Source organism: Symsagittifera roscoffensis, chromosome 1, assembly GCF_963678635.1.
Source record: "Symsagittifera roscoffensis chromosome 1, txSymRosc1.1, whole genome shotgun sequence".
Lineage (NCBI taxonomy): Eukaryota > Metazoa > Xenacoelomorpha > Acoela > Convolutidae > Symsagittifera > Symsagittifera roscoffensis.
In genome coordinates, this window is record NC_087062.1 from 78,012,223 (window position 1) to 78,036,691 (window position 24,469).

Below are 24,469 nucleotides of genomic sequence, written 5' to 3' on the forward strand. Positions count from 1 at the left end.
AACCAGCATATATATTATTATTATTATTATTATTATAGATTTAGCAACAGAGTTGCAAGGGGTTTTCCCCTAAGTAAGTCGATTGGAAATGAGTCTACAGTTGTTCCGGGTACAATCACAGTAGAGTTTCCAGGTACATGAGTTGTCAGGATTGAAATATTGGTCAAAGTAGCGCCACATCCATTTGAGACAGCGACTCTTAAACCCGTCACTGTTGAAGACGTCAATGATAGGCGGTGCTAGAGAAATTAAGCGTGCAGTTCTGAACCAGAAGTTGAGTTCACATTGTCTTCTCCTTGGCCGAGTCACCTGGAACGAAGCGGACCGACAGCTTCTGGTAGACAATGGTGATATTACATCAGAAAAATCATAATCATAACGACCAGTTAAAATTTTGTTGTAAAGCAGTAAATCATTAAGCTGAATAAAGAAAGGCAAAGGTAAGATATTAAGAAATTTCAAAGCGTCTTTGTAATTCATGCCTGGTGTTATCCATCGGCATACCTTTCTTTGAAAGCCTTCAATTCGCTTCATTCCTGTAACGTTACGACCGAATGCACTCGAGCTATAAAGCAGCTTGGGAAGAATCATACTCTTGTAGATGTTCAGCTTACTGAATACCGGCAAGAAAGGTGAGCTACGTTTCACCATTTGGAAAACTCGCATGGCACTATTAATTATAGTAGTAATGTGGAGTGTCCAGTCGAGGTTACTTGTTATGACTAACCCCAAATCTTTATGTACAAGAGCAGGAGGAATAACATTATCATCAAAATAAATACCACTATAGGAGCCAATGAACAATAAATGAGAGCATTTCTGTAAATTAAAAGGGATTTTCTTCTGTATACTCCAGTCGAAGACAGAGTTCAGATCACTTTGGAATGCTTCAGGGGAGCGGTCGAAACTTATAAACTTTGCGTCATCTGCACAAAGCAAGGAATATGAAAAGGAACACGAGCTCGGAAGGTCGTTAATGAAAACGAGAAAAAGGAGTGCTGATAAAAGTGCTCCTTGTGGTACTCCACTGGATATCAAAATCCCCTTTGAAAGCGAATTCCCAACCTTGACAACTTGAGTGCGGTTAGAAAGATATGACTGTAGCAAAGACAATAACTTTCCTCTAATACCTGTTGAATACAGTTTGCGTAGTAGGATTCCATGGTCTACACGATCGAAGGCCTTTTCAAAATCAGTGTAAATAACGTTTACAGGTTGACCGTTGTTGACAAATTTGTAAACGGTGTCCAGATAAATTATCAATTGTATGGTAGGTGACCTATTTTTCCGAAAACCAAACTGTGCGTCATGAAACCAGCCGCTGTAGTGATTATACAAATCAATAAAGATACAACGCTCAAATATTTTTGAACAAATCGGTAACAGTGATACCGGCCGATAATTTTTGACATCTGCCTTGCTACCTTTTTTATATATTGGGATTACATGCGCTAATTTCCACGTGTGCTATATGATAGCTTAAGGCCCTATATGATAGCTTAAATTAGATTTTACTCCATTTTTAACCAATATGCCAATTTAAGTATTGACCTCGATTTAAAAACATCATTCACCTGAATCAAATCAGGTTTCTGAACGTTTGAAATCAAAAGTTTAGTATCAAAACATCTCATAATTTAAAAGTTACAATTTTAAATGATGCAATAATTTATAGACTCAGTTCGCTAAAAAGTGTGAAACATTAAAAACGTAATAAAATTGGTATATGTACATCACTATACAGTAGAACTCGATGACATTCGACAAAACGGCAAATATTCCGTAATTTGAGAATAAGTCCAAGCACTTATGACATTGCCACATAAGCATTGCCAGTGCTATGAAATATAGAAATCTACAAGTTAGCACACGTATTAGGCTAGTTTTGCTTCCTAGGGAGCCCTTGTATGATTTGTTTCTGTCCAGAATTGAAGAGATGATGAGAACGAGCGGAATGTCCAGGAAGATTAAATGCAGGAATCCAAAGGAGTAGTTTAGTCCAGACGGGATGAAAGTTCCATCCAAGAAGAGAATTCCATTAACAAATACAAGCGCATACCTGTTTGAAAGAAGAGCTCCGAAAAACCACGGCCCTAAACACAGTTTCAGCTTTCTAAATCAGGTAATTAGTGAATATCATTTATAAGAAAGAATTCAAACAGAGGCGAAGCTAAGCTTTGCGCCACAAGCAATTTTACAATAATATATAAAAAAAAATTACTGCTATATCAGGCCAAAGCCCTGAATGCTCAGACTGCCCTATATTATGTCTCCAATAGTTTTTGGTTAAAAAAATATGTCAAATACTGTGTTAAAATTTGAGCAACATAAGGAATAACATAAGAGTAACATAAGGAGTAATATCTATTCCTCATTTTCTTCGAAAAACAGAAACATGGCCAGCAGACAGTTGGGAAAGAGCCAATGAATGCAAAACATAGAAAAACCCTTCCTCGTTCTTTGGAAAGATCTCAACTTTCGAATTGCAAAGAAAAAAAATAGACGAACTTAAAGCTCTTTGAATTTCTAGAACAATTTATGATTAAAACTTTTTTGCTAAAATTAATCCAATTAGAGAAAACTGGATCAGTGAGTAATTTTTTCATTTCGATGAGAAATCTTGAAAATTAAATTCCACTTTCGAAACTAGAAGTCGATCAAGTTCTTCGTGACCTTTCCACTTTTGCGTTTCGATAATGGAGTTTGAGCTGAACTTACACTCCCAAAAAGATGTTTTCAAGAGCTGAATCACGAGTTTGTGGAGCTTTTGACGATATTCAACCGCAGTTTGAGATAGCTATACCAATTGTGCTAGAAACATTAGCTGGGGATGCTTACAGAAGACTATAAGATGAAACGCAGCATGGACTTGTTCCGCGAGAGAGAGAGAGAGAGAGCTTCCTGGATACTCCGAATTAAAAATTTGGTCATCGTATGGTTGCGAATTGTGTTACCTCGGTCAACCCAAACAGATAAATGGCTGACTTTATGTCCGATAGAGATGTTAAGTTCAACCTCACCTTGTCTTTTTTTCGGCAAATGAATCTGAATTGAACTTTCAAAGAAATCAGAAGTCAAACCGCGAAAAAAATGAGCACGAACAACGATGAAGACTTTTCCCTGAAAAAGGAAAACAACACTCCAGACGAGATTTGTACGCCCTTCAGCTGAAATGTTTGTAAGCCCTTCTGATGATGGGATTACAGCTCACGCTTATTTCAGTCTGAAATACGTATTTGAATCTTGAAATACTGATTTGAACCACTTCTGATTTGAATTTTGAGAAATTACTTGAATATATCACACTATTCTTCGTTGAAATAAAAAAATGACATGGCCTAAATTAATGACAGTAGCGTGCCGAGGAGGGAATAATTCAATTAACGAAAATCAATTTTGGCTGACAAATCTAAAAAACTTTGGAAAGGATCCTTTGGCTCCAACAGAACTAAAATTGAAGGGGGAGCGGGCGCCGAAGGACGCACGCAACTTGTTAGTCAATTTTTTTAAAAAAGTGCTCAAGAGGCCATTTTAAATTTTTTTCCAAGATTTAGGTGCGGCGCAGAAAATTGTTCAAACCTCCAACCCCCAATAGAAAAATTGCGACACTCGCCATATCACTGAAGAAAACATTTGTAAACTTGGCACGAATTTTTCTCAAAAACTTTAACTTGGTTAAATGCCTTACCGTATGCAATCCAAAGTTGATAGAGAACAAATGGCTTGAAGAGATTGTTGCACGATGCATAGACTGCTAAGCTGTGGAGTAAAGGACCGAAAACTGGAGCACTGAACACATGCATCCCTAAAACACAGACATGAACAGTTAGACTAACAAATTATCTTATTTCTAAACAGACATGCGCATTGGCACTCCGCAGCAAATGCGTAGGGATACAAAAACAAAATTTGCCAAAATATTATAAATTGCGAAGTAATTAAGGAGCAATCACATTTTTTTCCGGAATTACACAGAAGTTTTTAAAAATTCATTCATTAGTCATTCAAGTAGCGAAACTTCTGATAATTGTTCAAAAGTAATTCTAAAACCAAAAAATACAGCAAATTGTTCTACAGAGGCGAAGCTTCCCTTCGCAAACACTAGCCAGAACACGACAAAAAAGCAGCCCTAGAAAGTGCAACAAGAAAAAATAGAAATAAGCCTCGAATTAGCAAAAAATTCGGCTTGGTCTAGGATTCGATCTGCGACCTACTGCAATCAAGAGATTTTGAGTCTCACGCACTAGCCACTTATACTTAACCACCGATAAACACTAATCGCGAATAAAGCAGCAACATATGCGAATAAAGTGCCAATGCCATTCAGCAAAAATCGCACCAAACAAAAATAGACGAAATTTTGCAAGTAATCATGTGGAGTACAACAACCTGAAGGGATCTACACTAAATTTGCATGTAACAAATCGCAGAGCACTAAGCCACTTTTTTTAAAATAATTTATGCATTTCAGAAAAATTCTTCTAAAAATTGCGAAATATATTGAGGTAGAAATGTTCTGAAATCTATTTTCTTATTATGCCATGTTGTTTGAAACAAACAGCTTTTTTCGGTTCATTTGATGAATTAAAAATGCATCAACTGTGTTAAATTATTACTATTCGAATGTCAAAACACGTGCTATCAAAAAGCTGTAAAGGTGCCCCATATAAATTAGCATTTTCCGGACACGTGACAAAATGTATCGGCAAACAGACCTACATGACAAAGATAGAAACTACCATCAAAATTTTTGCTGTTCCAAAACCACTGACTGATAAAACGGAAAAATGGCGTATGACAAGAGGAATATATGAAGTTTCTTCAAGCTCCTATCATTTTATCAGGGTTGTAACGATTCATCAGATTAAAACAAGCATAAAAAACGGAATGAAGGAATCTTTTTATTGGGATAACTTTTTGGGGGTAGTGATTGCTCAGGAAAAAAAATCGGATAGTTTTCGCTTCGAAACAAACGAAAATTTTCGATCAGCCATTTTTGCTAAATTTAACCTTACAGCCACTGTAAAAACAACTCTAGAAGGAAAATTGAAGCAATATGTAATTAACAGAGAAAAAACTGTCTACTGAACCTTCCATGTAATAATTAGCGACATAACAAACTGAAGGCATCTGCACTTACTTGCATGCAACAAATTGGAAAGCATAAAGCCACATTATGTAGAAATTATATGGTGACATATTAAGTTAAAAAATTTCTGAAATCGAGCTTTTATTTTTGTTATGCTGTTTGAAGCGAATAAGTTTTTTTTTTCAGTTCATTTGATGAATTAAAAATCCATCAACTGCATTAACTTATTACTAATCGAATGACAAAGCACATGCTATCAAAAAACCGTAAAGGTGCCACCAAAAGAGGCACAAATATTTGTGACTTAGTTTGAAAAAAAAAGACTTATAGTATGTAAAAATAAATCAACAAATCTTTTTAATTAGTGTAATGTGAGGAACTATATATGCAGGCGTTTATTAAAGAAATGTTTTTTAGGCCGAAGAGGTCGGTTGAGGAACAATAAATGCAAGCTCTATTAGTTACCCAATGTTTTCAAAGCTAGAATTTGGTAGGGGAAATATAGCTTAAAAGAAATCAAAAGTCCAACAGCGAAAAATCAAAGTTGAGCGTGAACAAATTTCAAGCATTTTTCAATTACAAAAACAAACAAAAAATCCCCAAGGCCTATATAAGAGTACTCAATGCCTTCATGACTCTTAAACAACTGAAAAAATTCAAATGGCACTCAAAATTTAAGATTCAAGAACAATATTTAAGATCAACATCTAAGATATTTTCTTCAGAAAAACCAACTCCACAACCTCGTTTCGTTCATTAACATTTAATACTTCGAACGGTTTTTAAGGGATCAATCTTGTTCAAAGTTATTTAAAACTGAAAACCGTACAGTTCAAGGAACTTTTTGCACTATTTAAAAAAAGTTTCAAGTAATATTCAAGAAACAATTCAATTCATTGGTTATTGAGATATAAAACTCTATCCTCTTGTAATCGGCAAAAACAGGATTTTCAATTAGATTCTTCATACTTTCGTTCAAAAACCATTTACACAGCTGTGATTCGTTTAACCCGATAGATTAACCCAATTTCAATAGCTGACCAGTCAGAAAGCTAGTTTTTGATTCAAAAAAAATATTTCTAACATCAGCAGCGTGTATAGTCGGCGAAGCGTAGAATAAAAACCCCGCGTTGACACTGCATTGACATTGATTAAACCCCCCACATTGGCATTGAATTAACCCCCCGTAATTCAGCACAATTAATTTCGACTCACTTCTTAACATCGTCGCCTTCACTTTGAGCAGAAACATCATCACAAGCATCAAGTTATGCACAGTCCAGAAGAGGACTTTGGAGGCTTTAGTGAGGTCGGCTGCAATGATGAAAGAAGCGACCAGGGGCAGTTTAGTCACTGACCCATCTAGAGAAAAAGGTTGTTCCAGCACCGTTTGAGCGCCGGTAGAATCCTGAAAAGATGTCAGGTGAGCTCTTCCCTGTCGTAATACATTTATCCTGTCTACTCAGACTAAAATTACTAATATTGTCCAATTTTTAAACTTGTTACCAACATTATGAAATATTTTTATGTTTTTTTTGAAGACCTGCTAAATTGAACGGCTCCAAAAGCAATGTTTTCTATACTGAGATTGGGGTACTCTTTGGAGGATTTTGAGCAAAATCAACCGGCACATCTCACTCCCAAAGTAGTTTATTTGATCCTAACGCGCTTTTAGAAAAAAAAATAGTGCCAAATTATGGCCGAAAATGAGACATGAAATTGTTCTGGGAAAAATTCCTTGGTTGGCGAGGAGTTGAGGTACTAAAAGGGGACGTGTCCTCCTCCTAAATCTAACCCCATTTCAAATAATCACCTTGACTGAGACTCGGATATAGAAAATTCCCACAGCAAATTGAGTGGGATGCCACTCTGCAACGTAAAGTGGCCCTTCGGAATGAACTGCAGCAGACTCCCACAAAGTTCCACCACTGTCCGGGGCTCTTACGGAGACTAACACTTGGCTGATTGGATTTGGCGAGAACACAAGCGTCCTGAAACTACGTATGTCTAATTTTCATGCATATAAACAGTCGTGATATAAAAAACTAAAATCCTATATTTATTTCATATCATTTGATATACACAAAAACGATATAAATATTTTATCGATAATGAAGCTAATTTGTGAGCTCGCGAAAGATGGTTTAGCTTATATCACAGTTGTGATACTCTAACTAACTTAGCTGATGTTAGCAGTATTGGTCAGAGCTAGACATACGAGGGGGGATGGTTGATGACACATGTATGTAATAAGATGGGGTATCGACTATTCGGTCATCACCTTATGTATAAACAGAGGGAATCCTATTCCCTATCTTAATACAAAGGGTGATGACCGGTTAGTCTATAATCTATTTTTAATACATGAGGGTATTCCCCATGTTGATAAGATATCTACTACTGATGTTGATAAGATATCATAGGAGAATACTATGAGTATACCGGGAACTATTCAACGTTCAAAAATGGCAAATCTGACCATTTGCTGAAATTTAAGAAAAAACATAGACAAAAGACTGTGAATCTTATTGAAAAAAGCCTCAACTCCCGCAAACTTTAAAGCAGAATATGGCCTTGAAGCTTTTTGAATTAAAAAACGATATTGTTTTGATAATTAACCCAATTTGAGATAAGTTCATTTTTTTCTGCTGATAAATCTCAAAATTGAAATCCACTTTCAATCCACTCAGGTTCTTAGCGCCCTTTGCACTTTTTTCATTGGATACTAAATTCTAACATCAAACTGCATAACCTTAGGGTTGATTATAAAACAAAAAATTCTATGATTGACTTAGTTTGAAAAACAAAAACCAAATGTCTTAATAGTCTCCATCAATATGTAAACTCTATTCCTCTGCGGATTATTGTTCCGAATTCTTGTTAATTTTTTTCCCTGGTTTTGTAGGTTGTTTTTTATTACTACTTCTCTCAATTCATACAGCTAAAACATAGCCGATTGAAGATTGGAATAGAGTAATAAACGCAAGTAACCATAAAAAACACACTTTGTTCAAAAAATTTATGATTCTAAAGTTTCTAGAACAATTTATGATTGGCGCTTTTTGGATAAAATTAACCCAACTAGAGAAAACTGGATCAATATGTAAAGTTTTCATTCCGCTGGCTGGAAATCTAAATATTAAATTCCACTTTTAAAACTAGAATCCGTTCCCGTTTTTTTCGCGCAATTTCCACGTTTGTAATTTGAGCGTTTGTTCTTCTTTTGTTCTTTATTTTCCTTTGATCGTTCCGATAAAATTTTAATATGTTTAAATACTTGTCTCTGGAATCCAGGAACATACAGACACAAAATTGAGCGCCTATCCAGTGCACAGTTTGGCCTCATAATGCAATTTTTGAGATATCTGATAGCTTGCCTAATATGGGTTGCGTGATTCATTCTGCCAAGTGGTTCTTTGTCCCTAATTGTGTATTCTGCATGTTTGGGACAAGTTATGACCACCACTGGCCACCTGTTGAAGGACACATCTGTGAATGATATCATGTCATGGTCCACCGCCATCACACGGAACCTGCGGTTGGTTTGGAAGTCGCCAAGTTCTAGTTCCAACAGGGAGGAGTCTCTGAGATGATGGTAGCCGTAAAGATGTTGGGTTCCTTTCGAGTTCAACAACGCGTGCAAGTGGCCACAGAGGTAAACTGCTCCGTATCTATAGAATTTGAGAAAAAATACCACTTTAATTGTTTTGACAAAAACTGACCAAACAAAAACATGAAGTCACGACGAACAACACCATTCTAGAACTCAGCTTCAATGAATTTTAATACTAACGAAACCCGCCACTTTGCTGCTACTTTATTTCCATATTATCTGGTTGTATTTTTTAAAATTACATTCGTTAGCAATCGATGGGAAAACAGCCAACAATTAGCTTGAAAAACTTACATGAACTTCAAATGGGAAAAAGAATGATTTTTATTTTTTTTTAACTTTCGGGTTCAATTGAAAAATTTATATCACCTTACAGTTAAAGATCTTTGAATTTGAACTTCAAGCTCAAAAAAAAAACTTTTTTTCAATCTGCGTTCACTTCTAAAATGAAACAAGCCCAGCTTGAGGCGACTGGGAGACAATATTTGATTTATTCTAAAAAACTCGATTTGAAAAGCAACCAAAAAAATTCAAAAGTCAAACCACCATAATGATCAAGTTAACACCTTTACGTTCTGAATAGACCAGGGTAGGATCTTCCAACTCAATATTTAATTAGATAAAACTTCCTCAGACCACGAGATGGTTGATTGTCGGCGCGCTCCAAAACAACTCGAAAAAACTTTATCTTGCCTAAAATTTTCGGCGCTTCAAGAAAATTTCCAAGAAAAAAAAACAGGCCAAAAATGCCATTTTTGGAGGGTCTTTCGAAAGTCTTGATAAACAGTTAAGTTTTTTGGCTCGCGCTCTTTTCTCAAATTTACTATTAATTGGCGCCTTTTGAAATGTTTCAGGGTTCGTAGGCGATAAGTAGATCTTGTGAATTGGTACCAAAGGTGATCGACGCTCACAAAACAAATGGCAAAGACTTACACGAATTGGGTAGCACTACGAAACAAACTAGCGATCTGATTGAAATTTCCGTATAATTTTCATATAGAGTTTTCAAAAAAGTTTTCAGTGATATGTTACAATAGGTGGTAATTTTGAGCATGTATTAAATTTCAGAACTATTATGAATCATAAAGTCATTTCATTTTCAATCAATTGTTCTACTACTAAGATTGTTTTTGTAAATACATAAATCTGCCAAATGAAATGCTATGCATAAACTCAAAATTTACACTTCTTACGCCAAAAAATTTGGTTTTTGAACTAAATCATAAATAATGTGCGAAGTATAACAAAAATCGATCCAGCTATTGAAATTGAACCTACCACCTATTGTAATAAATCACCGAGTTTTCATTTAGGATAGGAGGTTCGGTATCAGACATTAATTTTGTTAATTAAAAAGGCAATTCAATTACATTTTTAATTTTGACACAGAGGCGAAGCTGCGCGTTGCAAACACAAGCAAGAAAATGACAAAAACTGATGTAAAAAAAGAAATTAAAAAAATAAAAGCCTTGAAAATTAAAAATTCGGCTGTGGCGGATTCGAAAATACGACCGAGAGACTAGAAGCTGCATATCCTAGCATATGTGCCATCTAATAAACTGCACGTAACAAATTTAACAATGAGCCAAAGTAAAAGTAAAATTTATGCATTTCGAAAATTAGCCCTAATTAGGATATAAACAGCAAAAACACCAGACAGCTGCGAAACTGTTCATGACTTTTTTATAATTTCAAATTTCATAAAAAATTGTTAGTTTCAAAACTTCAGTTGCCACTTGAAAAAAACAGCCAGTTGAAAAAGAGTCAATGACCGCAAAACTGACTAGTATTTTCAGCAAAATTTCAGTATTTCAAAGAAAAAAAAGATCGCTTTCAAAATCTTTGAATTTCTAGAACAGTTTATGATTGACATTTTTTTGATTAGGATATCCCAATTTAAGACACAGAGACGAAGCTCCATTTCGCATACACAAGCAAAAATATGACTGATAACGCTACTCGGAAAAACTGAATGAGTAAGACTTTGAGTCTAAAAAATTTCTTAAGAGACGCACGCCAATTCGGAGTCTACATAATTGCGTAAGGACGCAAGCCAATTATGACGCATTAGCAGTACCAGTCAAATTTAAAAAACCAAATTTACCAACTAGCATGCCTCAATTTATAGAGCGGACGCATTTTAACTAGTATACGAGAAAGTTCATTAAAAACATCCGACCCTGCCCAGGTTCGAACCCTCTTACTTTATTGCGGGTCTCATTCCCTACCTCTACGCAAGGAATCCATGATGCCTTGCCTCTAAAGTGCTACTTGTAATATAATAGTCTGTATTATTATCCTTAGCATTTGCTGTACTTAATCGCTGATTATTGATCAAAATGAACACTTTCAAAATTAACACATTTTGTCGCAATAATACTTGCGAGTTAGGATGGAAAAAATAGAGTTCATACTATAACACACGCTTTGCGTAAAAACTGGATCAATAAGTAAAACCTTTATTCCACTGTTTTGAAAACTAAAATCCCCTCTCAAAATTAGAAAGCGATCAATTTTTTCGTGACCTTTCATTTTTGTTGTTCGATAGTAATGAACTGAAATGAAAAAGAAATAAACTGAACTTAAAAACTATCAAAAAATCGAACCACAAAAAAAATCTAGAACTAGAAGAGTGTTCACTATGTTCATAGACTCTTAAAAAGCAATCTTTCTATTTAAAAACGTCCAAAAGCAAGCAAAAATGTCATAACGTGTTATTTGATTTTCGAGTGGTTTGTAATTTCATACTTATTTATTTTTTGAGAAATTAATTTAGAACATAACGACGCAGCAGTTCAGATTGTCTCGGCTTTAGAAATATTATTTACTAAGTTTTATAAAAAAAAACAAAGCTGTATTGCACAAATTGAGCCACCGTCGATTACCACGTTGCCTGTCAATCATTAACTTTGAGTAAAGGGAGCTCGAACCTGAGGGTGGCGAAAAACTTCTCCGATGAGGTGACCACATTGAGTGTGTGGTGCCCGTAGAAGAAAGTCAAGTTCGACTTCGACTCTGACTCGATCAGGGCTGCCAATTGATCTCCATCTGAAACAATGCGTCTCTTAGGGTTGCCTGAATACTTCCAAGGGTAGAAAAACCTTTACGACATCCTATTGCATGTGAAAAAGAATCGGTGGCGATGAGTTCATTAGTCACCTCTTTCGTGGTCGTAATATCCGAAGAAGTTAAGTGGTCTAGAGGGACCAGGGTTGGGGGAGAAATCAACTCCGACGAAGGAGTACTTTCCAAACTGTTTCTCAACTACAAAGTGGGACACGTTGTGATGCTCCGTGGCCACGTGTTGCTTGAACCAGTTCACAGGCCCACCCTGTGTATCGCGCAAGTCCATATCGAACGAGTCTGAACACTATTCAAATCAGCACATGAAAACTAATATTTCACTAAATAAGAAAAAATATATATATTTAGCTTTCAACCTAATCTGTCAATGTAATCCTAGCAATCAATCATTTTGTAACTTCCTAAATAAACCGTTCCAATGAACAGTTTGCAAGAGAAAAAATTAGCATTTCACTAAATAAGGATTATAAAAACTAGATTTTAGCTTTCAATTTAATTTCTCTATGTAACCCTTGCAATCAATCATTTTGTAACTTCCTAAATAAACATTTCGAGTGAACAGTTTTCATGAGAAAAAACAACACTGTTTTTTGAAATATACTTTTTTACCATTTCTGTAACACAGAGGCGAAGCTGAGCTAGATAATTATTTAAAAAAAAGTAGTTTATCATGATTTGCTGCAAAAAAATTCATTTTCTTAAAGGCATGTCAAGCCAGCATAAAATAAGCATGAAAAAATTACGAAGCGGTAAGTATGCCGTCAATATTACGGGAGACGCTCGTTAATCAGAAAAAAAAATGAATTCCAAAAAAACTTGAGCTGTAGAACAATTTGCATGAAAACTATTTCACATTGATTATCTACTATCATGAAAATACCTTTTGTCCCTCAAGCAACGCAATATCATTCAACCAAGTCGATATAACCTCAGCTAAAACTTTAGCGAAAAAAAAAGCTTTCAAGTAAAAAATAAACCTAGCAGAGAAGCGGAGATTTGCAACACTTCCTATAGATTTTTGACACTTTGTTGATAAAATGAACTCAATTTGAGAAAACTGGATCATAAAGTAAAATTTTTATTCCTCTGGGAGATCTGAAAATTCGATTTCAGTTTCGATATCAGAAGTCGATCACGTATTTCGTGACCTTTAAATTTCTGATCTTTGATAGTAGAGTTTGTTTTCCTTTTAGCAAAGGAAATGAACTGAACTTAAGAATAAATCATAAGTCAAGCTATAGTAAGTCTTCACTGCGCTCATTGAAATGTAAAATCGAAAATGAGCGTGGACGTATTGTAAGACTTCCTGGAAAAAATCAAGCAGACCTATCACATTCATCACTACGAATCTTAAACACAATAAATCAGGTAGCTTAAACTACGGCAAGAAACCAAAGCGCCATTTAATTTATGTAACATTGATTAAATCGCAAGAAGTCTGCGCTGTGGCAAGTAAGACATGTAGCGGACAAACTATTGGCCGGTATTTTTCAAATAGGAAAACAAACCAGTCATAAAAAGGTTCGAACTTTGGATGTTTGTCATCCCAGCCAGGCATTGAAGTTACCGCCAGGAATGACAAACATGGCCACCGGAGAATAAATAGGCCAGAGAAGATATAGAAATTGAAAGAGAACTAAGCCGACAGATTTATAGCCGAAAACATAAAAAGCCGAAAAATCTAATTTTAATTAATCAACACAGAGGCGAAGCTTCGCTTGGCAAACAATTCCGCGACCACGACAAATAGCAGCGCTATAAAGTTCTTAAATTTAAATTAAAAATAAGCCTCGAAGTAGTAAGAATTCGAGTTTTTCTGAGATTCGAACCCGCGACCTAGAGATTAAGAGTCTCACACAAAATACTCAGCCACGGAAGCTTAGGCACCAAACACTAGCCAAAAACAAAGCAGAGAACAGATGCTATGCAATTTCCAATGCTACAGGGAAATTTCTAAATAAATGAACACTTATTTGCGAATTATCTAAGAAAAAGAATGTTCGTAATATTACACCAAGCTGATCGCAAGTGTAAATATTTTTATTTATTTGAAACAAAAATTATTAGAATCCTAGATAGGACATTTACCATCAGTGACCCGGATTTGCATTCAGTTAAGCTCAGAGTAATTATCAGCCAAACCGCGAAAAAAAAAACAAATTTCATGTGAACATATTGTAAAACTATTTCCTAAAAAAAAATCACTAAGAGCTATAAGATGCTTCAATTAAAAATTTACAAGATATTGAAATAAATCAAAACAGCATTTAATTATGTAAAAATTGATTATTTCACGAGTCCGCGCTGTAGAAACTAAAACTCAAAAAAGTTAGCAGATCAACGACAGGCCGACTTTTTTAAATAGGAAAACAAACCAATAGTAAAAGGTTTCAAACTCAGGATGTTTGTCATCCCAGGCATAGAATTTTCCGACACGCCAAGTAGGCCGAAGATGTAGACATTAAAATTGTAATAGAATTAAACCAACAGATTTATACCCGAATACTCAAAAAGCCGAAAAATCAATTTTTATCAATCAGAAAAATATACTGATATTCATAAATTCTAAAATTTTGATTATTTTAAACAAAAAAGATTAGACTCCTAGATCGGACATTTATCAGTAGTGACTCGGATTTGCATTCAGTAGTTCAGTTTAGAGCTTTAAAAACTGATCACGTCAGCATCACAAAAGATAGCAGTAGAACTGATTCCGTGATTTTGTTCAGCAAAATTTCAGCCAGAAAAAACCATATTCCGATTTGACAACGCTTGCTAATCGCAAATGTAAAAACTGAATCACTACATAACGTTCTAACTATTTTCGTCAATCTGAAAGATGAAAAACTCTTTCGAAAAATTGAAGGTGCATTTTCTGCGCCAGTTGCGGTGGCATTTAGCAACTGAATTTGAGATGAACTTGAAAATAAATCTAAAATCAAATTGCGAGCAACAAATTTGACCATTCAAAGTTTCTAAAAATAACTTATCCTGGAAAAAATAACAATTATAATCACACTTTACCATTTTTTTAATTATTAGACACGAAGCAGCTAACAACTGACAACAGATCATTGAAAGAAATGTTTTAAATTGACAAAGAAATATTTTAAATTGACTGAATTGAACGTGTGGAGCAAACTTTTCGTTGCTAACAAACAAGCCCCAAGGCATGCAGAAAAAAAACGCAAAAATTTATTGTTAAATGACTTATATGAGAAAGAAGACCTGTCGCATTCACTCAGTGAAAAAAAACTCAGCGGGACAATCTTACATCCAGAAGCAATACTATTGCCTATCTCAAGGTTATTCGTAACTCACTTATTACCATGGTTTCCACGAATATCTATCCAGGGCGCAAGGTTCTTCCGGCTGCCATCGACATAAGACTTTTCTTGCGCAGCGGCGGCTCTGGAGTAACACTCGTCCCTCGTCCTCTTATAAGTTTGCCACTCACTCTTATGCTGATACGATGTCACTTGATCCTTCGCTTTCGCGTCTGTTAAGTCTCCTATAAATACACAATTCATTTCGCAAGGCAATGGTAGTGAATGGTAGTAAAAAGGACGCGACATAAAACCACGATATGCTAATTGCATTACGAAGACACATACGGCCTGATTATACGACGGTTAATAAAAAATCTTATTTTCTAATTCATATCATTCAAATAATCAGCAAAATATGATATAAAACTACTCATCAAAAATGACACAATAGCAATTCAATCTTTGTACACAGAGGCGAAGTGGAGCTTCACACCACATGCGATACAACACAATCAGGAAAGCAGAAAACCAAAAAAAAACATGAAAAATGCTTTTAAAAATAGGTGAACCGAAATTTTCGTATGTGTCGATGAAGGACATTTAGGGCCCAACTAAAGCGGGGGGTACGTCTTTGAAACTTTTTGAATTTGTTATACTGATGCTGGACATGCGTAGTTTCAAAAATTGGACGTTGCCCAAAACATTAGTTGTTTCTCTACTAAAATTAGTGAAGAGAGTTAAAAACTTTTGAGATTTTGGAACTTTCGCAAATACATAACCTTTCTCGTACAAAGGAATCACCACTGCTGGAGGAAAAAATCGCGCGACTGCTTCTTTCGATTGTATGTTTTCTTAGATTTTGATAGGATAGTTCTAAGAAAATTCAAAAAGTTGCTAAAACACGGTCAAAGTTCAAAAACTTGACTTTCCGAATCCCGTAACTTTTTTAAAGAAAACAGCAGGCCGCGGCCGGTACAGCAGAGAAGACTTCCGAAATCGGGTTGCGCGATTGAACACATCGAACGCTTAAACTGAGAATTGGCACGGTAAATAGCGGTCAAAAATCCAATACCTCCACTTGTTAGAGACCATATTTTTTACTAAAAGACTGTGCGTAGTAAATTATATACGTAAGCTTTCAAAAACCTGTAGTGTCCATAAAACCTATGATATCAGATTTGGCAGGGCAGTTATAGAAATAACCAAAAAACGGTCAACAAATCAGACAGTTAACATTTCTGAGAATCATAGCTTTGTTTTAATTTTTAAAAAATTAGCGTAGCCGCTTATGCAGAAGAGATTAACCCAAGTCGAATTTCGATTGAATCCAAAAACCAGGTTTTGCAGGGTAGTTTTCAAGGGAAGTAAAAAACTGACTTTTGCGAGGGCCATAATTTTTAGATCAAAACAAATCTTTGGGTGCCGTCTCGTATTCAAAAGTCTTGCTACAATCAGTTCTTTCAAAAGTCTTGCTACAACCAGTTCTTTAGATTGAACCGATATCTCAGATATAGGAAGGTATTTTCCCGTAAAATTCATAAAATTTAAAAAAACGCTCAAAAAATAGACTTTTCCGAGACATAAAAGTTTTTGTAAACAATTGTGAGTGGCCGCTAATTAAGGGGAGCTTCCCCACTACCGCTATCTCAATTGAACCGACAAACTTAGGTTTAGGAGGTTAGTTTTCAAGAAAAGTCAGAGCTTCAAAAAACGGTTAAAAATCTAAAATTTGACTATTCCGAGGGACATAATGGATGGAAGCTTTTCAAGTCCATTCTATTCATTGAAATAAAATTTCAGATTTGGTAGCTTCCTTTTTGAGAAAACAAAAAATTCAAAAATATTCGTCAAAAATTCCCCCCTACGGTGTAAAGCAAAAAAATACCAGCGGAGTGCACAGGCACACGATAAAGTAAGCGGTCTTTTTATGGACTCCCTTTTTTGAAAATCTCCAAAAAAATGTTTGTCAAATTGCTTTTTTTTGCAAAAAGTGACAAAAATTTTTCAAAGAGTCTCAAACCAATCCCATACACTTTCATAATACCTGTTTTTATCTGTTATTAATTATGAACTGAACAAAACAGCCGAAAAAAAAAACTGATTTTTGTAAAAAAAAAAAAAAAAAAAAAAAAAAAAACTTTCAGAAGTTTCAAGTCCCCATGAAACTACCCAACAGTAATTAGTTATTACGCACTTGCTACCTCTATACCAGGTTTGCCGGAGATTGAGCTTGGCAGCACGTGAGTGGATAGAGTGCACGTGAATGAAGTCTAGTGATTCAAGTAATTTTGTTAAACTAGTTGTTAACCGAAAAAAGTCTGTATTCCAACTTGATAACGCTTGCTAATCTCAAGCGTAATTATTCTAACTCATTGCAAATCTGACTTACCGGTTACGAGTATAAACTGCGGCTTGATGACATCATGCATCTGCACACACCATTTCTCCAAGTCAGACGCAATCTCGGGTCTCTTATGCTCACTTATGTGCAAATCCGTCACCTGAACAAACATGAAAAGTTCTTTCAAGTATAACAAGTATAGCCGGTTTCCTTTCGCTAGTAGCATTATAACAACAGGCTCCTCGCATGCTTCTTGTTTTGCTGGATCTTTTTTTTTCGTAAGAGCAATGGCAGGGGTGGATAATTTACTTATCTAAACGATTGCGAGCTGAAATCAAGCGAAACATTCATGTTAGCCGTAAAAATTAAGGCTAAGATTCACTTCTTTTTTATTTTTCCGAACTTCACTCATTTCGTCCACTCTACGCACCGATTCAATCTTTTCAAAATCGGAAGCAAGACTCGAATCTCTTCAAGCGTTGGAGTCCCACAAATGTAATAATTGCAGGAACAACAAAAATACCAAACAAATGTTCGGATCGCACCAACGCCAACGAGCACGCACAGTAAGCTCCACAGAATGCTCCACCCGCAGCAATAACTGCCTAAGTCTATTTTTTAAATTTATATTCACGTTTAAGGAGCAGGTAAATTCAAGCTTACTATAATTCTCATACTTTGGTCTATTTTCTTTCTTAGTCCAATAGATTGGACACTGAATATTGGCGATGTCTATAGTGTGTCTATCAAACAAACTTACGTGTACAAACCAGAAGGTATTACTGAGGTCCTTGCCCGGGAATGGTGGTCTAACTGTGGGAGACGCAGATCTAAGGCGCGGATTGAGAGGGTTCCTGAAATTAGCCAGAAATGCGAGCAGACCATTGATGGAAAAACTGAAGAAAATGATGGAAACAGCCGCAAAGTAGAAAGCAAACGACTTTAGCCTCCCATCAAGTGATGTCGCCATATTTCTAACAACACGCAATAAACCTTAAAAACACATGAATAATGGCTTTAGAATCCTTCAAATATCATTATTACTTTCACCATTCATCATCATAATGATCATCATCATTCATCGCCCGCAGTCTACAAAATTTTCCTGGGTCTAAAGCTGTCTTAAGCGCATTCATTTGTCAAATTGCGAATGCATAATTTCGGAACGCACTCACTTAGTTGTCAGTATAAATAAACATAGCCAACAGGCAGTCAAAAAACGCAAGGAAACAGAATCAAAACAACTCACAGGAAAACATGCATTTGAAACTCGTTGAACTTCAGAAACCATTTATGATTGACACTTTCAAATAAAATGAACCTAATTTTAAAAGAAAAATCGATCCCAGATAATTTTTTATTCCACTGGGAAATCTAAAAATCGACTTTCAAAACTAGAAGTCTTTCACGTTTTTCATAACCTTTACTGTTTTCTGTTTGATAGTGTAGCTTGAATTTCTTTCAAAAAAGAAAATTATACGAACTTAAAAAGTAACCATAAATCAAATCATGAAAAAAAAACAAATCCTGGAACAAAATTTTAAAGAATACTTTCACTAAGTTCATTGTTGTAGATAAATTTTATCATAATTGGATCACAGAAACTGAAAAGCAAACATTTTTCGCCCAGGGTCTAAATAATTTCCGCTTCTTATTTTCTTAATTAGTATTTTTTTAAGTTCTAAACTTTATTCTTTACTGCATCGACTGATTTTTCGAATTGGAACCTGAAGCAATGCGAACTTTGAGAAATCAAACGAATGCTGTGAAAGTTATGAAAGCAGCGTTCGGATAATGATTCTTATATAGCCGAAGGAAACCTGGAGTGCCAGTGGGCTCGAGCAAAAAAAACTTTTCAGATTTCGAACTTATTTAAGTATTTATGAACTAGCTTACTGATTGGTCTCGCATTATGTCAAATGTTTTTTTTCTATCCCCACAGGCATGTAATTAGAACTAAATGAATAATTAAGTTTTGTTATATCAGTTCAATGCTTATCTAACTCACCACAAAGGATAACAAGGATAGCCGGTTACTGTGCAAGTAGCACAGAATGTTCCACTTTTTTCACAATCGCTACTTAGTTTTACTTCACTTTGACATCATAAATCAAAATCAACTTTCGAAAGTTAGTCGTTCAGGTTGGTTTTTTCGGGTTCCGTCGAAAAAAAAATGGGGAGAAACTTTGTATTTTGTATGACTAGAAAAACAAATAACCGTATGAAAATCAAAAAACATTACAGCATTTTTTTTGTTTTAGATTCCCAAAATGGCGTTAAAAACTCTACTCGAGTAAAACTAAAAATAAGTAATTGTAAACGGCTTAAATCAAGCATAAACCAAATTTTTAAATGTGCTTGGAGTCACGATTGCAAAGGCTCTAACATGACATATCACTCAACCCAGTTCGATAATTATTAGAACCTGATTGGTACCTGATTTTGCGTAAAAAAAACTAAGACATCCACATATAAAATTCCTCCCCATTTTCAATGGTCGGAACAATTACCAAATTTCAATCATAATTTGTATTTGTGAACAACCGTGTAAAAGGACCAAATAGACCATAAACCTTATTTTCAATTTAATAAACCTTTATAAGGGAGACAGCAAAAATCAAACCAGGAAAAAATTCACGACCATGTACGTATCGCAGATCCGGCCGTCTGTAATAAGCAGGGACAAAAAATAATTTAAATTTAAGTTTATTGCCATTAAAGTTAATTATTATGCTATGTTTCTGCTTTGATTATATTACCTTAATTTCATATTTTTAATGACCTTTGGGGGGTAAAACATCAGACCTATGCTTTGGTTCAAAAAACAAAAATTAAAGAAACATTTTTTAAATGATTTTTAAATGTAGTCTATAATTAATCTCTTTTGAAAAACGATTAAAGCAAGACAAGCGCATGACTCGAACCCACGGTGCTTCAAAGAAGCTTCCTAAAAGATGTACTAAGACAGCGATATTTTAGTGACCCTAATTTAGTGAACCGTGAAGATAAACTGGGCTCAATTCTCAGGAGGTTTATTTTTCATAAAAAACGCCATATCTCAAAATGATTTGAGCACATAGCATAAGAGGTCATATTTGCTACACTATATTGGTCCCTGGCATAGGGTTATGAATTTCAAGTTATACAACTTGTTTTCAAATCTAAAGAAATAAAGAAAGTCTAAAGAAATAAAGTAAAGAATTTAAATCTAAAGAATTTTTTTTTGCAGAAATAATGAAAAAATGAAGAGAAACGCCATATCACAGAAACAAAAAACATTTGGGCAGCCATACTTGAACGCCAGCTTTGCAAGTCCTAAGTGTACCCTGATAGCACCCCACTATAGGGTAGAGAATTTAAAGTGCGGTTACTTTATTTTATATCTAAGTTTGAAAAAAACTGAAAAACGACATATCTCGAAAACCAAAAGCATTTGAGCATTCATACTTGGCCGCCAGATTTGCAACCCATAAGTGTACCTTGACGATATCCCAATATAAAATTGAGCAAGTTTGGTTACTTTATTTTATATCTAAGTTTTTTTGATAAAACAAATTGAAAAAATCGCCATACCTGGAACACCAAAACCATTTGAGCCGTCACACTTGGACGCCAGATATGCAACCGCTGAGTGTACCCCAACAATACCCACTATAAAACAGAGAAAAATAATTTAATTCAATCAATTGTAATACAAAAAAAAGGATAGTTTTACGTAGCGAATATCGAAAAAAAAATATCGAGTTAAGGCATTCGCCCAACAACAGATTTTAAAAGTTGACTTGAGTAAACATTTCAACCCTTTCAATGGTTTGGCCATTTAACAGACCAACAAGCAACTTCTTAAACATAAGCCAAGTGAAATTTTTTCAGCATTACCGGTACGATATAGCTTAAACATGCAAAAAATCTTTCGTCAAACATGCAAAAATTAATACGTTCAAAAAGCTTAAATATGTCGACATAGAGACTTCATAAAAATGGCTAGGGACTTCATAATAATGTCTCACGTGAAAAACCAATTATACAATATATCGATAGATACTATTTATACGACTGCGGACAACTTCAGTTTTTCAGACTGCATTGTAATCGTATTTGAATGATCCGCTTTTAAGCCAGCATTTTCAAACTATACTTTTTAAGTGAAATTAATTCATTCGAAGGAACACTGGATCGGAAGATCTGACGGGTTATAAATTATTAGGATTCAGGATTAAGTTTTTTTTATAATCAGGTTTTTATGTGAAAAGATGTAAACCGTTTTAGAACAATTTAATATTAAACTCAGCAACACCTAACAGCAATGTGCACAAAGTTATGAACACAGTTACTTTTGAGTATTTATGTTTTACTACAGTTGTTTCAAAAATTAACAAAAAAAACGACAAAAAATTGTTTCATTTATTCTAAAAGGAAAATTTTCAGATTTATTTTTCAAAATCTATGGTTTGGGGCCTAAAAAGCGATACTGAAGCGTTCAAAACTAGTTCTAAAATAGAGTCTATAATAAAACTCGCATTAAAACCGAATCACTCCTCATCTGATTTCAAATCCAATTTTTTCTTCGCAGCCGTTCTTTGAAAAAAAAGCCAGGAGGCAGTAGGAAAAAATGTCAATGCACTCAATAAAACAGGAAAAAAACTAATTTCAGTTTTTACGAGTTTCGGTTTAAAAATTAATGGTTGGCACCTTAGTCATAAAACTCAAATTTGAGAGCACTGGATCAATAAAGTATTATTTTATTCAAATAGAAAATCTAAAAACTAAAACCCACTTTCGAAACTAATTTTCTTTCACGTTTCTTCGTGCCATATCCTTTTTTGTAATTGAAGAGCATAAATTTATTTCCTTTTCGCGAATGAATATGAAATGAATTTGAAAAGAAATCAACAGTTCAACTGCAAATAAAAAAAATAAGCGAAAACCACTTTCAAAACGTTTTAATACATTTTTCAGCACTCGAACATCGGAATCTATCACGTTGCAGCAGTTCAAAATTTTTCGATTCTGAGCCATTTTTCGTTAGCTTAACCCAGTTTCAGAAAACTGGATTAATTGCTTCTTTTTTTACTCCGCTTGGACATCGTAAATTAAAACCAACTTTCGAAAGTTTTTTTCAGGTTTTTTCGGGTTCCATCAAAAAATGGGGAGAAATTTGGTTTTCTGATGGTTTAGTTTTTTTTAGCTTTCCATGCAAAATCAGGACCACCAAGCAATCGTGGGAAAAGTTTGAGAAACATCATAAAAATAGCCAACAAACAGCTGGAGAAGAGTCAATAAACGCAAGGAAAAAAACTTTATGGTTTTTTGAAAATTTTCGAAATTAGAGAAAAATAAATGGCCTTAAGCTAAAAACTTTAGTTTCCCAAAGCTGAATTAACAGCTTTTTGCTGGCTTTAAAGGCTTCCAATTTGACTACAAAAAAAATTTCAGACAATCAATCAAAACTCAAGTTGTTGAAACACAGATCGAATCATTAATGATCAATATCCCAAATACAGATAAATTTTTGTAATTTAAGAGCAAAATTTCAACGAAACAGATGCTCTGAGAACTCATTTAAGATTACCTCAAATCTGAATTCATTTCCAAAAGTTTTCATGGCAACCATTCTTTAAAATAGCCAAGAGGCCGTCCGATAAAGTGTCAATGCACTCAAACACACAAAAAAAACGATTTTACTTAATTCTCTTCGGGTGTGTTTAGCGTTCCGCGCAAAACAGGTACCATAAATAATACAGAGGTGAAGTTGCACTTCGCGTACACAAGCAAAAATATAACCGATAACGCTTCTGGGAAAAACTGAATGAGTAAAACTTCGAGTCTACAAAATTTATTAAGTGACGCACGCCAATTAAGCGTCTAAATAATTGCGTAGTGACGCAAGCCAATTATGACGCATTAGCAGTACCAGTCAATTTAAAAAAAAAACAAATTTACCAACTAGCATTCCTCAATTTAGCAGTAGAGCGGACGCATTTTGAATAGTATACGAGAAAGTTCATTAAAAACATCCGACCCTGCCCAGGTTCGAAACCTCTTACTTTATTGCATTTCTCATTCCCTACCTCTACGCAAGGAATCCATGATGCCTTGCCACTAAAGTGCTACTTGTAATATAATAGTCTGTATTATTATCCTTAGCATTTGCTGTACTTTATCGCTGATTATTGATCCAAATTAACACTTTCAAAAAGAACACATTTTGTCGCAATAATATTTGCGAGTTAGGATGGAAAAAATAGAGTTCATACTATAGCACAAGCTTTTCGTGTGTAAAAACTAGATCAATACGTAAAACCTTTATTCCACTGTTTTGAAAACTAAAATCCCCTTTCAAAATTAGAAAGCGATCAATTTTTTCGTGACCTTTCATTTTTGTTGTTCGATAGTAATGAACTAAAATGAAAAAGAAATAAACTGAACTTGCCCAGGTTCGAACCCTCTTATTTTTATGGTGGTCTCCTTCTCTACATCTACGCAACAGATCTATGATTCCTTAAAGCTAAAGTGATATTTGTAATATAATAGTCTGTGTTAATATCCTTAGCATTGGCTTTACTTAATAGCTGGATCAAAATGAACACATTTGGTCGCAATAATTGCATCGCAACAATATTTGCGACTGAGGTTGGAAAAAAAAGAGTTCATAATATAACACAAGCTATGCTTGTGTTCTCATTGGAATGGGTCGAGTTATATCATAATAAAGCCTTTTTAGTCGTGATTCAAACCAAATTGAAAAACTTTCGAAAACCTGTCCCAAAGTCGAGAAAAATCGGTTTGAATCTTTTGACTTTTAGTCTAATTTCGAGCGAGTAAAGCGATCGAGTAACACTCGATATCTGAAAATTGGTCTTTAAGGCTAAGAAATGTGCAGAAAAAATTAGATAATATTTTTTTATTTTTTTTTCAATTATAGTTTGTGACTCATTTTTTGGAAACACAGTTTGACGATTGTCTTATACACTAACTTTCTGTGCATTTGTTTTGTTCCCCGTCACACCACGCACTAGAAAATGACAAAACTTGAACAAAAAAAAATTGTTTGTATTTTTTTTTTACGAATG

General features: G+C 34.8%; 2 protein-coding genes across 2 annotated transcripts in view; both read right to left on the reverse strand.

Moving 5' to 3' along the window:
- Positions 1-24,469, reverse strand: part of LOC134849916 (UDP-N-acetylglucosamine transferase subunit ALG13 homolog) — a 342,028-nt gene that overhangs the window by 2,796 nt on the left and 314,763 nt on the right. The window lies entirely within an intron of this gene.
- On the reverse strand, positions 1,631-18,385 carry LOC134849714 (transmembrane protein 62-like). Its single transcript, XM_063866535.1, has 10 exons — positions 18,157-18,385; positions 17,445-17,556; positions 15,115-15,297; positions 11,862-12,065; positions 11,633-11,750; positions 8,467-8,760; positions 6,903-7,080; positions 6,305-6,497; positions 3,689-3,805; positions 1,631-2,093 (listed from the first exon to the last, which is right to left on the reverse strand). The coding sequence occupies exons 1-10, from the start codon at positions 18,364-18,366 to the stop codon at positions 1,678-1,680; spliced, it is 2,025 nt and encodes a 674-aa protein (XP_063722605.1). The 5' UTR covers positions 18,367-18,385; the 3' UTR covers positions 1,631-1,677.